Below are 12,507 nucleotides of genomic sequence, written 5' to 3'. Positions count from 1 at the left end.
CTTTTTTTGTGGCACTAGGGATTGAACCTAGGTTCTTATGCATGTATTCTACCACTGTAGAATACTGGCTCTTTTTTGGTTTTGTTGTTTTTAATTTTGAGACAGGGTCTTACTAAGTAGTTGCTTAGATTGGCCTTGAACTTGGAATCCTGCCTCAGCCTTCTGACTTGCTGGGTTTATATGCTTGGTCCACACCACATGGACACCAGTGTCTTCTGTACTAGGGATTGAACCTAGAGCCTTATGCATGCTAGGAAAGTGCTCTACCATTGAGTTACACCTCCAGTCTTGTAAATTTTATTTTGAAACAGGGTCTCACTAAGTTGCCCAGGCTGAACTTGAAGTTGCAATCCTCCTCAGTCTCCTGAGTAGCTAGGATTACAGGCATGAGCCATCACACCTGGCTCCCAACTGTGTTTTTTGCATGCCTTAAAGTGTCCTCATTATTTGTTTATATAAGCTTTTATAGAAAGTCAGGTGGCAGTTAACCAGTGTTCATTCTAGACTGAGACCTTTGGAAAACACAGTGTTATTGAATCTTCAAAAGAATCCTTGAAAGTTAAATGCTGTGCACACCTATAATTTCAGTTGCTCCTGAGGCTGAGGCATGAGGATTGCAAGTTCAAGACCAACTTCAGCAATTTAATGAGGTCTCAATTAAGGAGACCTTGTTTCAAAAAAAAAAAAAAAAGGACTGGGGGTGTGACTCAGTGTTAAAGGGACCTGGGTTCAATCCCTGGTACAAAAAAGAAAGAAGGGAAAAAATAAAAAAGAAAGAGTTTAAGTAACTCAGTGGTAGATCACTCCTGGATATATATACAGTCTCCAACATTGGCAAAGAATACACACCTGAAGAAGCTAAAAATGTATCAGCAGTTCTTTTTTTTTAATATTTAATTTTTAGGTGTAGTTGGACACAATGCCTTTATTTTATTTACTTGTTTTAATGTGCTGAGGATGGAACCCAGAGCCTCACACCCAGCCCAGTAGTTCTTATCTGTGTTAAAATGTATCACATCTTTAATTTGGATGACGGGAGGTCAATACCAGTTTTAAAATTTGACCAAATATATTTGAGTAACCTGGTGCTTCCTGCAGTGCAAGAACCTGAGATATGCTTGTTTGAATTTTTGCTGGATTATTTTTAGAATCTCTTGCTCTTGTCTGTTTCTATTCTAAGAATTCTCTTGGAACCTGTTCCAGAGTAGTAGAGCTCTTCAGGGTGGGAAATGATACAAGGGATGGAACACAAGTGTAAACTGAATTAGTAAGTTCTGGCAACTGGGTCCTGCACAGAAACAATTGTTTTTCTTTTTTGGTGATTCTGAAGTTGGATATGCCTCACTCATAGTAGGCAAGCATTCTATCACTAAACTATATCCCCAGCCCAAGAAGCAATTATGTTTACTATACATAATTCAGTTTCCAGTAGTTATAACCTGTTTTCCCCATAGACGGTATAGTATATTAGTTGAAGGTACTTTATTTTTATTTATTTTTTTGTTTGTTTTTGGAAGCAGGAATTGAACCTAGGGACAATTTAACCCTGAGCTACATCCCAGCCATACCATCACCCATTTTAAAATTTTGGGACAGTCTTCCCAATTTTGTCACAGTCTTTCAAGTTACTGGGATTAAAGGCATGTGCCACCATACTCAGCTTTCCAGCTCTTTTTTTATTTTGAGTCATAGTCTCACTGAAGTTGCTGAGGCTGGCCTCGAACCTGGCCACCCCATGCCTGGCCATCTTTATTATTTTTTTTTAAATTTATTTTTAGTTGTAGATGGACACAATACCTTTCTTTTTTTATTTTTAATGTGGTCCTGAGGATTGAACCCAGTTCCTCACATGTGCTAGGCAAGCACTCTACAACTGAGCTATAACTCTAGCCCCTGGCCAACTTTATGTATCTTTTGAAGTCTGTTTTTCCAGAGGATTTTAGTCATATTCCACCCCCACCTCCATGTTCTGCAAAATCTCAATTCTATATCAGGAAGTTTTTTTTTTTTTTTTTGAGATGGGGTGTCACTATATCACTGTTGCCCAGGCTGTTCAGGGACTCCTGTCCTGAAGTGATCCTCCTGTCCTAGCCTCTTAAGTAAGTGGGACAAAACTTCTTGTGTCTGAAAGATTATTTAAAAAAAAAAATAAATTTTTTTTTTTGGGGGGTGGGTACTGGATTAGAACCAAGGGCTTCATTTTTTTTTTTTTTTAAGTGCTGGGGATCGAACCCAGGGCCTTGTGCATATAAAGAAAGCACTCTACCAACTGAGCTATATTCTCAGCCCCTTCATGCATATTAAGTAAGTGCTCTGATATTGAGTTGTATCCCCAGCCCTGGAAATTGTTTTGTTGGATATTTTTTGCATTAAGACTTTTTTTTTTCTTTCTTTCTTGTGGTACTAGGTATTGAACCCAGGCGTACTTTATAACTGAGCTACATCCCCAGCTCTTGTTTTGTTTTTGAGATGGGGTCTCACTAAAGGTCTTGCTAAACTGTTGAGTTTAGCCTCAAAATTGTGATCCTCCTGCCTCAGACTTCCTGGTTGCTGGAATTACAGGTGTGTGCTACAACGCCAGGCTAAGACTGACATTTCATCCTTAGTATGTAGATCCATGATTGTCAGAAAACAAGTTAGTCTGAATTTGTTGATTTGAGTATCCTTGAAAGCTAGGTCTAAGGCCATTAATTCTATTGTTTTCCAAGAGATGTATCTGCCTTTTTTAAGTTGAAGGTTTTTCATTGAAATTATTTATGAATATGTAATGTAGACCAGTAATTAATAAAGGAAAAACTGTAGTTTTCAAATAATACTTAAACATAAAATGGGCAATGTACTTATATTTCACATGGAATTTTGTTGTTATTCGTAACCTAATTATATTAATTATGAAACATTTTACACTAAATTGATATTTGGAATAGAGATAGTTTTAATATCCTCAGTAAATTAGTAAAGTTTTAATATTTTAAAATATATTGAAGTTTATGGTTTTCCTTCCTGACAAGTGAATATTAAGGTGAATTACCTTGCCAGCCTTGGTGGTATATGCCTATTATCCCAGCTCCTCAGGAGACTGAAGGGGAAAAAATAGGAGTTCAAAGCCAGTCTTACTCAGCAAAAGTGAGGCACTAAACAACTCGGTGAGACCTTGTCTCTAAATAAAATATAAAATACAGCTGGGGATGTGGCTCAGTGTCTGAGTGCCCCTGAGTTCAATCCCTGGTTACCCCCCCCCCAAAAAAAAAAAGTGTATTGCACCAATATTATGTTTGAATGTAATAGAAATATTTTTTGTAAATCAAAATTCATTTTAGTGTAAGTATATTTCTTTTGTACATGCAGATTTTTATCAGCAGATGGCACTCCTGTAAGGAGAAATTCACATTTTGTTATATTTAGTGTACTTAGGTTATTTTCATAAATGGAACACTGATGAATAAATAGTACAAAGTGTGAGTGGGGAAAGTAATCATTTCAATGAACACGATTATTTGGAATCTATAAGCAAACAATTGGAATGTCATGGTTCATAACCTGTATCTCACCCATGTTAGGCAAGCAACTGTCACTGATATCCCTAGTCTTGTCTTGTTTCTTGAGATCACATTTTGAATTTTGTTTTTTGCTGAGTAAAGTCTAGTAGTTACTACAAGTAGTAGTAGCTATATATACTGGTAAAATGGTTGCTGGTTAAAATTAGTTGTCCTTGAGATTTTTATTTAGCATTGCTAAGATTCTTGAACAGTTCTTGTCACACTGTCCTCCAAAATGCTACAAGCAAAATCTTTGATATCAAAGTGCTGTTTCTTGGGGCTGGGGTTGTGGCTCAGCGGTAGAGCCCTCACCTAGCATGTGTTAGGCCCTGGGTTCCATTCTCAGTACCACATAAAAATAAATACATAAAATAAAGATATTGTGTCCAATTACAACTAAAAAGTAAATATTTTTAAAAAGTGCTGTTTCTTGAAAATTTGTATTCCAGAGAACTTTTATTTTATGTATCTTCTTTTCCTCTGACTTATGTTTGCCTTTTACCATGATTTGCATGATTTCCTACTTTGTTGCAGATTTTCTATTTTGTACATACGCTATTTTGTATATACTGTACATGATGACTTCAGTGAGCAATGACCGCTGCCGAGGTGCTCGGGAAAAAACACAGATTTCAACAACACAGGCGACACAACCACAGAAACAAGTGGTACAGGTAAGTGTTTGTGGAACTTTTGTTTCTTTTAGAATTAAGGGAAAACACATGATTTAATGTTTTCCTTTGTAGGAAATCTCACCATTTTGGACCTTGTGTTTAAAAAGCAGATAGTAAATAATAGGAAAAAGTAATATTGTTGATTCATGTACAATTAGATACTGTTCCATTAGAACTAATTAATCCTGAATTCCAGCTACCAGTTACTGAGTCAGTTTCTTGGCTTTGTTTTTCTTCATTCCTTTTTTTTTTTTTTTTTTGATGATGATGCTCGGGATGAAACTCAAGGTCTCTTCTATGCTAGGCAAGTACTCCCACACTGAACTACACCTCCAGTCCTTAATTTTAAATGAAGTGAGATAATTCAAGTAAAGTGAAAGCATAGTACTTGGTACAGTTAACATTGTATACTTTATTGACTAGATTGGCAAGCCTCTTTTCAGAGGCATTATGTAAGTGGGTAAATAAACCTAATCTAGTCCATTATAACTTCAGATTGATGATTTGACTGTACCTTGATAGTTACTTATAAGTGTTTTTTTTTTTTTTTGTTTTGTTTTGTATTTGTTTTTCTTTTGTGGTATTACAGGTGGAACTCAGAGGTGTTCTACCATTGTGCTACTTGCCTGGCTCTTTATTTTGAGACAGGGTCTCGCTGAATTTCCAAGCCGTAAATTTGCTGCTTTAGCCTCCCAAGTTGCTGGGATTATAGGTCTTTTTACCACCACACATAGCTCTGATGTTTATTCACAAACTGATCAAGAAAGACTCTCCATTGTTGGAAAACTTTGAGAGCTAGATCATCTTTTTATAGTTCTTAAGAAAAATTTGTTTCATGAATGGTCTCTTATCAAAGAAGAAATAGAAGTTAATAGTAATCATGGGTGTAACTCTGCTAATAAATAAAATGATTGTTTTTATTTGAAAAAAATTTGTACTTAGCAAATCATTAAAAATGAAAAGTAAGATTTTGAAGGAGAGCCCGTTGTAATGTAGGTGTAATGTAGGGATTGTAAACTGTATACACTTTCTTTCCTCCCAAGCAAAGTCTTTGGGCTGATTTACAAAGAATTAGTCTCCAAATTGGAGGAGGGGGGGAATATTCCTTTCCTCACAAAGGGTTTTCTATTTGTTATTTATTTACACACACAGACAACCTCCCCCCCCCCCCGCCATATTGGTAATTAAGCATGCATTTTTCCACCATCCCAGGCCATTAATTGATTGATTTGGTCTAGAATGCAGGAAACCCTGGGTTCAGTCCCTAGCACCACACTCAAACACACACACACACACACACACACACACACACACACACACACACATTCTCTCTCTCACTTAGACACACACACAGTTTCTGTCTCTCTTACACACACAGACACACACACAAAGGAAAGAATGAAAAATTGTTCATCTTTTCTTATGCAGTGGAAAATATTTTCTAAGGAAGTAACCTTAAATTGGAAACAAAGTGCCTTTTGTAGTTGTTGTGGTTCCAGGGATTGAAACTAGGGGCACTTTACCACTGAACTACATCCCCAGCCCTTTTTTTTTTTTTTTTAATTTTTTTTTTAATTTTGAGACAGGCTTTGTTTAAATTACTTATAAGGGCCTCGATAAGTTGCTGAGGCTGGCTTCGATCCTCCTGACTTTTTTCTATCAGATGTTAGTTAGTTACCCACTTTGTGTGTGTGTGTGTTCCTGAGGATTGAACCCAGGTCTTCGTGCATGCTAGGCAAGCTCTCAACTACTGAGTTACATCCTCAGCCCTTATATTCCCAAATGTCTAGAGGTAGGGGTGTTCTGAGATGATCTATCCAAGTTGCATGCTAAAAGAAGAGCTCTTTTGATTCCATATAAACCTGAGTTTGGATCTTGGTCTACCTATGTTACTAATTAGATAAGTTTCTTAAGTCTTTTTTTTTTTTTTTTTTGCTGGGTATTGGATCCAAGGCCGCTTTATAACTGAACTATATTCCCAGCCCTTTATATTCTACCACATTTAGTTTGTGCCTTTATTCATCATTTCTACAGCCCTATTTTTTTTTTGTGTGTGTGTGTGTGTGTGTGGTGCTGGAGTTTAACTCAGGTGCTAGAGCGTGCCAGGCAAGCTCTCTTCTACTGAGCTATACCCTTAGTACAGCTGAACTTTTTGAGAGTAGAGATAAGATACTTCTTTACTCCTAAATACATTAATATGTTTTTGTAAAAAGTGACTTCTTTTGCATAAAACAGTAAAATTATCCAAAAAGAAGAAAATTAAGTCATTATTAATTTGGCATCTATTTTATTTATATTTGTCCTAAATTGTCCCAGTAAGATTTTTTAGTTAAGTCCTTGATCATTTATTGTATTTAGGTGTCTGGTCTCTTTAATCTCTCTCTCTGTTTCTGTCACTCTTTCTCTTGGCCCTGGGAATTGAACCCAGGACCTCGTGCATGCTAAGCATATGCCACTGAGTTACATCACCAGACACTTCCTGTGGAATTGTTCCTTAGTTTCATGACATTGACATGTTTGAAGAAAATAAGCCAGTTTCTTCATACTGTGTTTTCCAGCTTGGATTTGTCTATTATTTACTCATGATTAGAATTGGTTTATACATTTTTGGTATGAATAATGTATAAGTGACCTGATCTTTCTTTTTTAAAAATTTTTTGTAATTGTACATGGTCAGAATGCCTTTATTTTATTTGTTTATTTTTATGTGGTGCTAAGGATTGAACCCAATGCCTCACAGACCTCTTGATATGCTAGGCAAGCCCTCTGCCACTGAGCTACAGCCCCAGCCCAAGTGATAGGATCTTAATTCATCATATAATGATGTAATAGAATATGTTTGTCTCATTCTAGTGATTATTTTTATCGCTTGTTTAAAAGTGGTGTTTTTCTATTATCTTGGAGATGCAAACTAGTTTTTTAAAATATAAAATGGCATATGATATTTACTTTTCAGGATGATTGAAAGGAATTGAAAGTCGTGGAAGGTTGTGGATGATAATTAATAATCTGTGTTTATTGTGTATACCTCATAAATTATGAAGTAATTATAATAATACTTAAAAATTATGTTATAAAATGTCATGGAAAATGAATAGTTTCTGTTTATCTGAGAAAAGATGTAAAATGTATTAATGAAAAAAGGCTATTAGACTATGTTAATAACATTTATTTTTGGTAGGTACAAGGATGATTTAAAAAATAACCTTACATCATTATGTTTCCAAATTTTCTGGGTGACAGATTCTATGAAAAACACTTGGCTCATTAGAAAAGCTATCAGCACATTTTTTTTACTGTGAAAGCAGCTTAGCTCTTTATAGGTCATATGCATGGGTAAAAGATCCTGAGGAAGATAGTGATGATGCTTTTCTTAGCCCTTTTCTTTTAATTTGAAAATTGTCTTGTTGGATGTCACTAATGGGGAGGGTGCACTATTCTGTTTAAAATAGAATTACCAGTTGACCCTGCTTTTTCCTCTTTTTTCCCCAAGCTGTACAGACCTCTTGACACTTCTAGAGCTCAGCCTGGTAACTTCCCTATTATACTCTTAATTTACGTTTGGTGGTTTATTTATCAAATATTTATTGAAGTGTTTATTGAATAAAGTAATTTTCTTCTTGACTAAGGCTTGTAGAGTATTTTATAAAGGAAGACAAATTTAATATTCTGATTAAAATTTTATATTTTATTAATATGTTAGTGCTAATGTTGCAGTACTGTGCTTGTTAACAGCTGTTAAGTATATCAGCTGTGCTTTCAGAAGTTGTCTAGTCTGTACCCTGTAAGGAATAAAACAGATGGTGTCACTGAAGAAAAATACAAAAAATATCTGAATCATAATTTACTTAAGCTGAAAAAGCTAAGTCTTGGATTGGTATTTACATATGGCGATGAGTAATGACTTTAGAGTTAGACATGTATAGGTAGCTGGGCATGATGGCACTTGCTTGTAATCCCAGCTACTTGGGAGTCTGAGGAAGGAAGATCAAAAGTTTGAGGCCAGCCTTGGCAAATTAGCAAAACTGTGTCTCAAAAGGAAAAATAAAAAGGGGTGAGGATATAGCTTAGTGGCTGTGCACACCTGGGTTCCATCCCCAGTATTACTCATGTAAAACAATTTGTGGGTGATACAGTATCAAAATGAAAACATGTAGTGGTTTAGGGTGTAGCTCAGATGTAGAGCTCATGTTTAGCATGCATGAGGCCATTAGTAACTGTTCTGCTTAAAACCTGTGCCAGGTTCTGTAAATTCATGTTCTTTTTTCTTAATATTTTATAGATGTCTTAACAGAATCAGGGAAGATTTGTTTTTATAAATTGTGTATATTTACAAAAATATGGACAATTAAGTTTAAATACTGCTGCTTTGGGTTGGGGGTATAATTTCATGATAGAGTCCTTGTCTGGCATGTCCCCAGGTTATCATATCATTGCAAAACAAATGATATATTATCATTTATAAAGCCATCATTTGTTTCTGTTCTTGCCTGTTTTCACACCCTTTTTCAGAAAGATTTCATCCAGGTTTTCTGAGCTTAGTATTATACTCCGATATGTCTATATGAGGTATCTTCTGTCTGAAACATCTTGATCAAATCAGACACATTCTTGTAATGAACTCACCATGCAGTGAATGACTGATTGTCCACAACTGATACATGATTTCATTTTCTTAGGATTTTTTTCAAAAATTTTTTTAGTTAAACATGGACACAATATCTTTATTTATTTATTGTTCATGTGGTGCTGATAATTGAACCTAGTGCCTCACATGTGTGAGGCAAGCACTCTGCCACTGAGCCCCAACCCCTAGGATTTTTTGCTTTTATCTCTTTATTTTAGCTCCCATTTAACTCTTGTCCACCCCTTTCCCCCCTGTTTTTGGGTTCCTTTAGGGCTGCTTTTCCCATCTGTGGAAGTTGACACCACCTTCAGCATTTTATTATGTAAATGATTAAACATAAAGAAAAGTTATGCTTGGGCTGGGGATATGGCTCAAGCGGTAGCGCACTCGCCTGGAATGCGTGCGGCCCGGGTTCGATCCTCAGCACCACATACCAACAAAGATGTTGTGTCTGCTGAGAACTAAAATAAATAAATAAATAAATATTTAAAAAAAAAAAAGTTATGCTGTAAGGATTCATATACATCAAATTGCCTTTCTTCTATATTTGCTTTGCTTAGCTGTCATTGTCTTTATTATTTTTTTCCCTTGGATTTTGATGCATTTCAAAGTAAGACTTCAAGGTAATTTTTTTCTAAACATTTTAGCATGTGTATCATTGACTAGAGTGTAATATTTGTTTACAATTTTATTTTATTTTGAATTTCTGGTGGTGGGGATTGAAACCAGGCGTTTGCCTGTGCTAGGCAAGCAGTGTACTATTCCATAAATCATCTAAGTCTCTGTTTTCTTTGCATGAGCAACTGTAGAATTCTGCTGGTTTTCTTTGTATACTACTGATCATTTTCACCTTGTCAATCTCTTGCCCTAACTCTTGATTTTTTTTTTTTTTTGGTAACAGGAGTTGAACCCAGTGTCACTTAACCATTGAGCCTCATTTCGAGCCTGTTTTGTTTTAAGACAGGCTCTCCCTAAGTTGCTAAGGCTGGCTTTGAACTTGTGATCCTCCTGAGTTGAAGGGATTACAGGTGTATGCCATATGCCCAGGATGTTTACTTATTTAAAATAGCTTTCCCCCCTAATTATAAAATAAATGTGTTTAAATTAGAAACTTGGAAAGAAAAGAAAGACATAAAAATTACCACAAATCGCTGTCAGTAGGATCTTCCAGTACTTTTTCGTTTTTAGTTCTTGCAATACTAGCAGTTGAACCCAGGGTGCTCTAGCACTGAGCCACATTGCCACCCCTTTAAATTATTTTATTTTTTATTTTGAAAGAGGTCTTGCCAAATTGTCTAGGGGATGGCCTGCAATATGTGATCCTCTTGCCCCAGCCTTTTAAGTAGCTGGGATTATAGGAGTGTGCCACCATGCCTAGCTACTTTTTTGTGGGATCCTGGGAATTGAACCCTGAGGTGTTTTGCCACTGAGGGAAACCCCCAGTTCTTTTTTTCATTAAGTTTTTAAGTTGAGATGGGCACAATACATCTATCTATTTATTTATTTTTATTTGCTGAAGATTGAGCCCAGTGCTAGGTAAGTGCTCTACCACTGAGCTATAAATCCCGTCCTGCCAGTTCTTTTTTAAATTTTTAAAAAATTGAGACAGGGGGCTGGTGTTGTGGCTCAGCAGTGGAGCTCTTTCCTATCATGTACAGGGGCCCTGGGTTCAATCCTCAGCACCACATAAAAAATAAATAAATAAAATAAAGGTATTGTGTCCAACTACAACTAAAAAATAAACATTTAAAAAAAAATTTGAGACAGGGTCTCACTAAGTTGCTGAGGCTGGCCATGGATTTGTGCTTCCTGCCTCAGGCATGCCAGTTACTGGGATTACAGATATGTGCCCCCACAACTTACTCCTTCTAGGATTTTAAAGAAATTTTCTTTTCCCCCTTTTCTGTGACTTCCATTCAACTTAAGAATCTACTTCACAAATTTTTAACAGAATGCACCAGTTGGGAGTGAATGATCCTGATTCATTGGTAAAGGGATACTTTACCACTGAGCTACATTTCCAGCCTTTTATAAAAACTTCTTTTGTTGTTGTTTGTTTTTTTTAATTTATTTTGAGACAACAGTCTTTCTGTGTTGCCGGGGCTGGCCTTGAACTTGCAATTCTCCTGTCTGAGCCTCGAGGGTATCTCAGATTATAGGTGTATGCCACCACACCTAGCCTTCTTTCTCAATTTTAATCCCTTCTTTCCTCCCCAAAGTAACTACTATAATTTTCTTTTTTTGCAGTGTTATATGTTGTTCCCAAGGCCTTTTACATAGTAGTCTAGAGCTCTATCACTGAGCTACCCTTAGCACCCATTTTGACTTTAGAAGTTCTTAGATTTTTATCATTCATTATATCTCTAGATGCTGCTATTTAGTCTTTGCTTATTAAAAGAAAATAAAAATAATCACAATTGCTGTAATCTGTTGGTCCTCCCTTCTGTTTCATCCTTTCTTTTCTATAAAGTTTTTCTGTTAAAGAACCTGGAACATATAAGCTAGAGTTCAATAATCTGGCTATTATTCATTTTGTATTCTTGGAGAAATTCATAATGTTTGTCATAAAAATTAACTTCCCATTTTCCCATTGTTATTACACTATAACAATCAACACTGAAGATTATTGTGACCTCAAAAGGTGTGGGATTTGGGGCTGGGGATGTGGCTCAAGTGGTAGTGTGCTCGCCTGGCACGCGTGCAGCCCGGGTTCGGTCCTCAGCACCACATACAAACAAAAATGTTGTGTCCTCCGAAAACTAGAAAATAAATGTTAAAAAAAAAAAAAGGTGTGGGATTTCTCCCCACCAGTCAGCAAGCTGGGTTTTCTCTAACCCAATTCAGTTCTAACACTGTCTCTTGGGACATACTGTCAGATCCCACAAGGTGAGGACTGAGGCCCCAAGACTACTTTCCTTACTCTACATTTAGATATGAGTTGCAAGCCCCTGATTGTTGTAGCTGTGCTTCTTACTGACCAGGTGTAAATCAAGGCTTCTACAAATCTTTTCTGTTTCTATTAATTTATCTCAGAAATAACATAAAAAGGAGTAGACCAAAAAAGTTACAAAGAAAAGTACAGAGATCTTGATATAGTCACCTACCTACTTTTTTAACATTTTACATGAAGAGATGGCAAAACTTTTTTGAGGGATCAGATAGTATGTATTTTTTTGCTCTGCAGCCCTCATACAGTATGTGTTGTATATTTCCCCCCCCCCTTAATTAACCAGTTGAAAGTATTAAAACCTTTTCTAATTGACCTGCAATGCAAACGAAACAAAACAAAGAAAACCCAAAAAACCAACCCAGGACCATGGTTTGCTAACTTGTGTCTAACAATCACTTATTAAAATTCCTTTATGTATTTATTTGAAAGCAAATAATAGGATTTATTGGAGTACTAGAAAGAAAGCAGAGCTCCTGAAGAGGGAGGGGGTCCCAAGAGAGGGATGCAATGGTTTTTGTTGTCTCGGGGTTTTAGGCCTTTATCTGTCTCTAGATGATTGGTGGGATATAGAATTTAGAAAAGTGGCCAATCAACTTAAAATCTAGAGAAAAGAGATTTTGAAACCCCTTGTTGGCACAAGGGGAAGTGCCTCTTGGGGTTGGTCATCTCTAGGGGTTTTTAAGGAACTGTGCTTGTGGTTAGGAATAGATGGGATCA

The 12,507-nt window shown here is 36.3% G+C and overlaps 1 protein-coding gene across 1 annotated transcript in view; it reads left to right on the top strand.

Annotated features, from left to right (window-relative positions):
• LOC144254336 (ubiquitin-associated protein 2-like) overlaps positions 1 to 12,507 on the top strand; it is a 62,356-nt gene that overhangs the window by 17,103 nt on the left and 32,746 nt on the right. The window contains exon 3 of the mRNA XM_077797344.1: positions 4,074 to 4,213. Within this exon, the coding sequence (XP_077653470.1) occupies positions 4,074 to 4,213 (140 nt within the window). The remainder of the gene's footprint in view (positions 1 to 4,073; positions 4,214 to 12,507) is intronic.

The sequence above is a fragment of the Urocitellus parryii genome, chromosome 4 (assembly GCF_045843805.1).
Source record: "Urocitellus parryii isolate mUroPar1 chromosome 4, mUroPar1.hap1, whole genome shotgun sequence".
NCBI lineage: Eukaryota > Metazoa > Chordata > Mammalia > Rodentia > Sciuridae > Urocitellus > Urocitellus parryii.
Note: the sequence above shows the minus strand (reverse complement) of the source record. Positions and strands in the feature narration are given on the sequence as shown.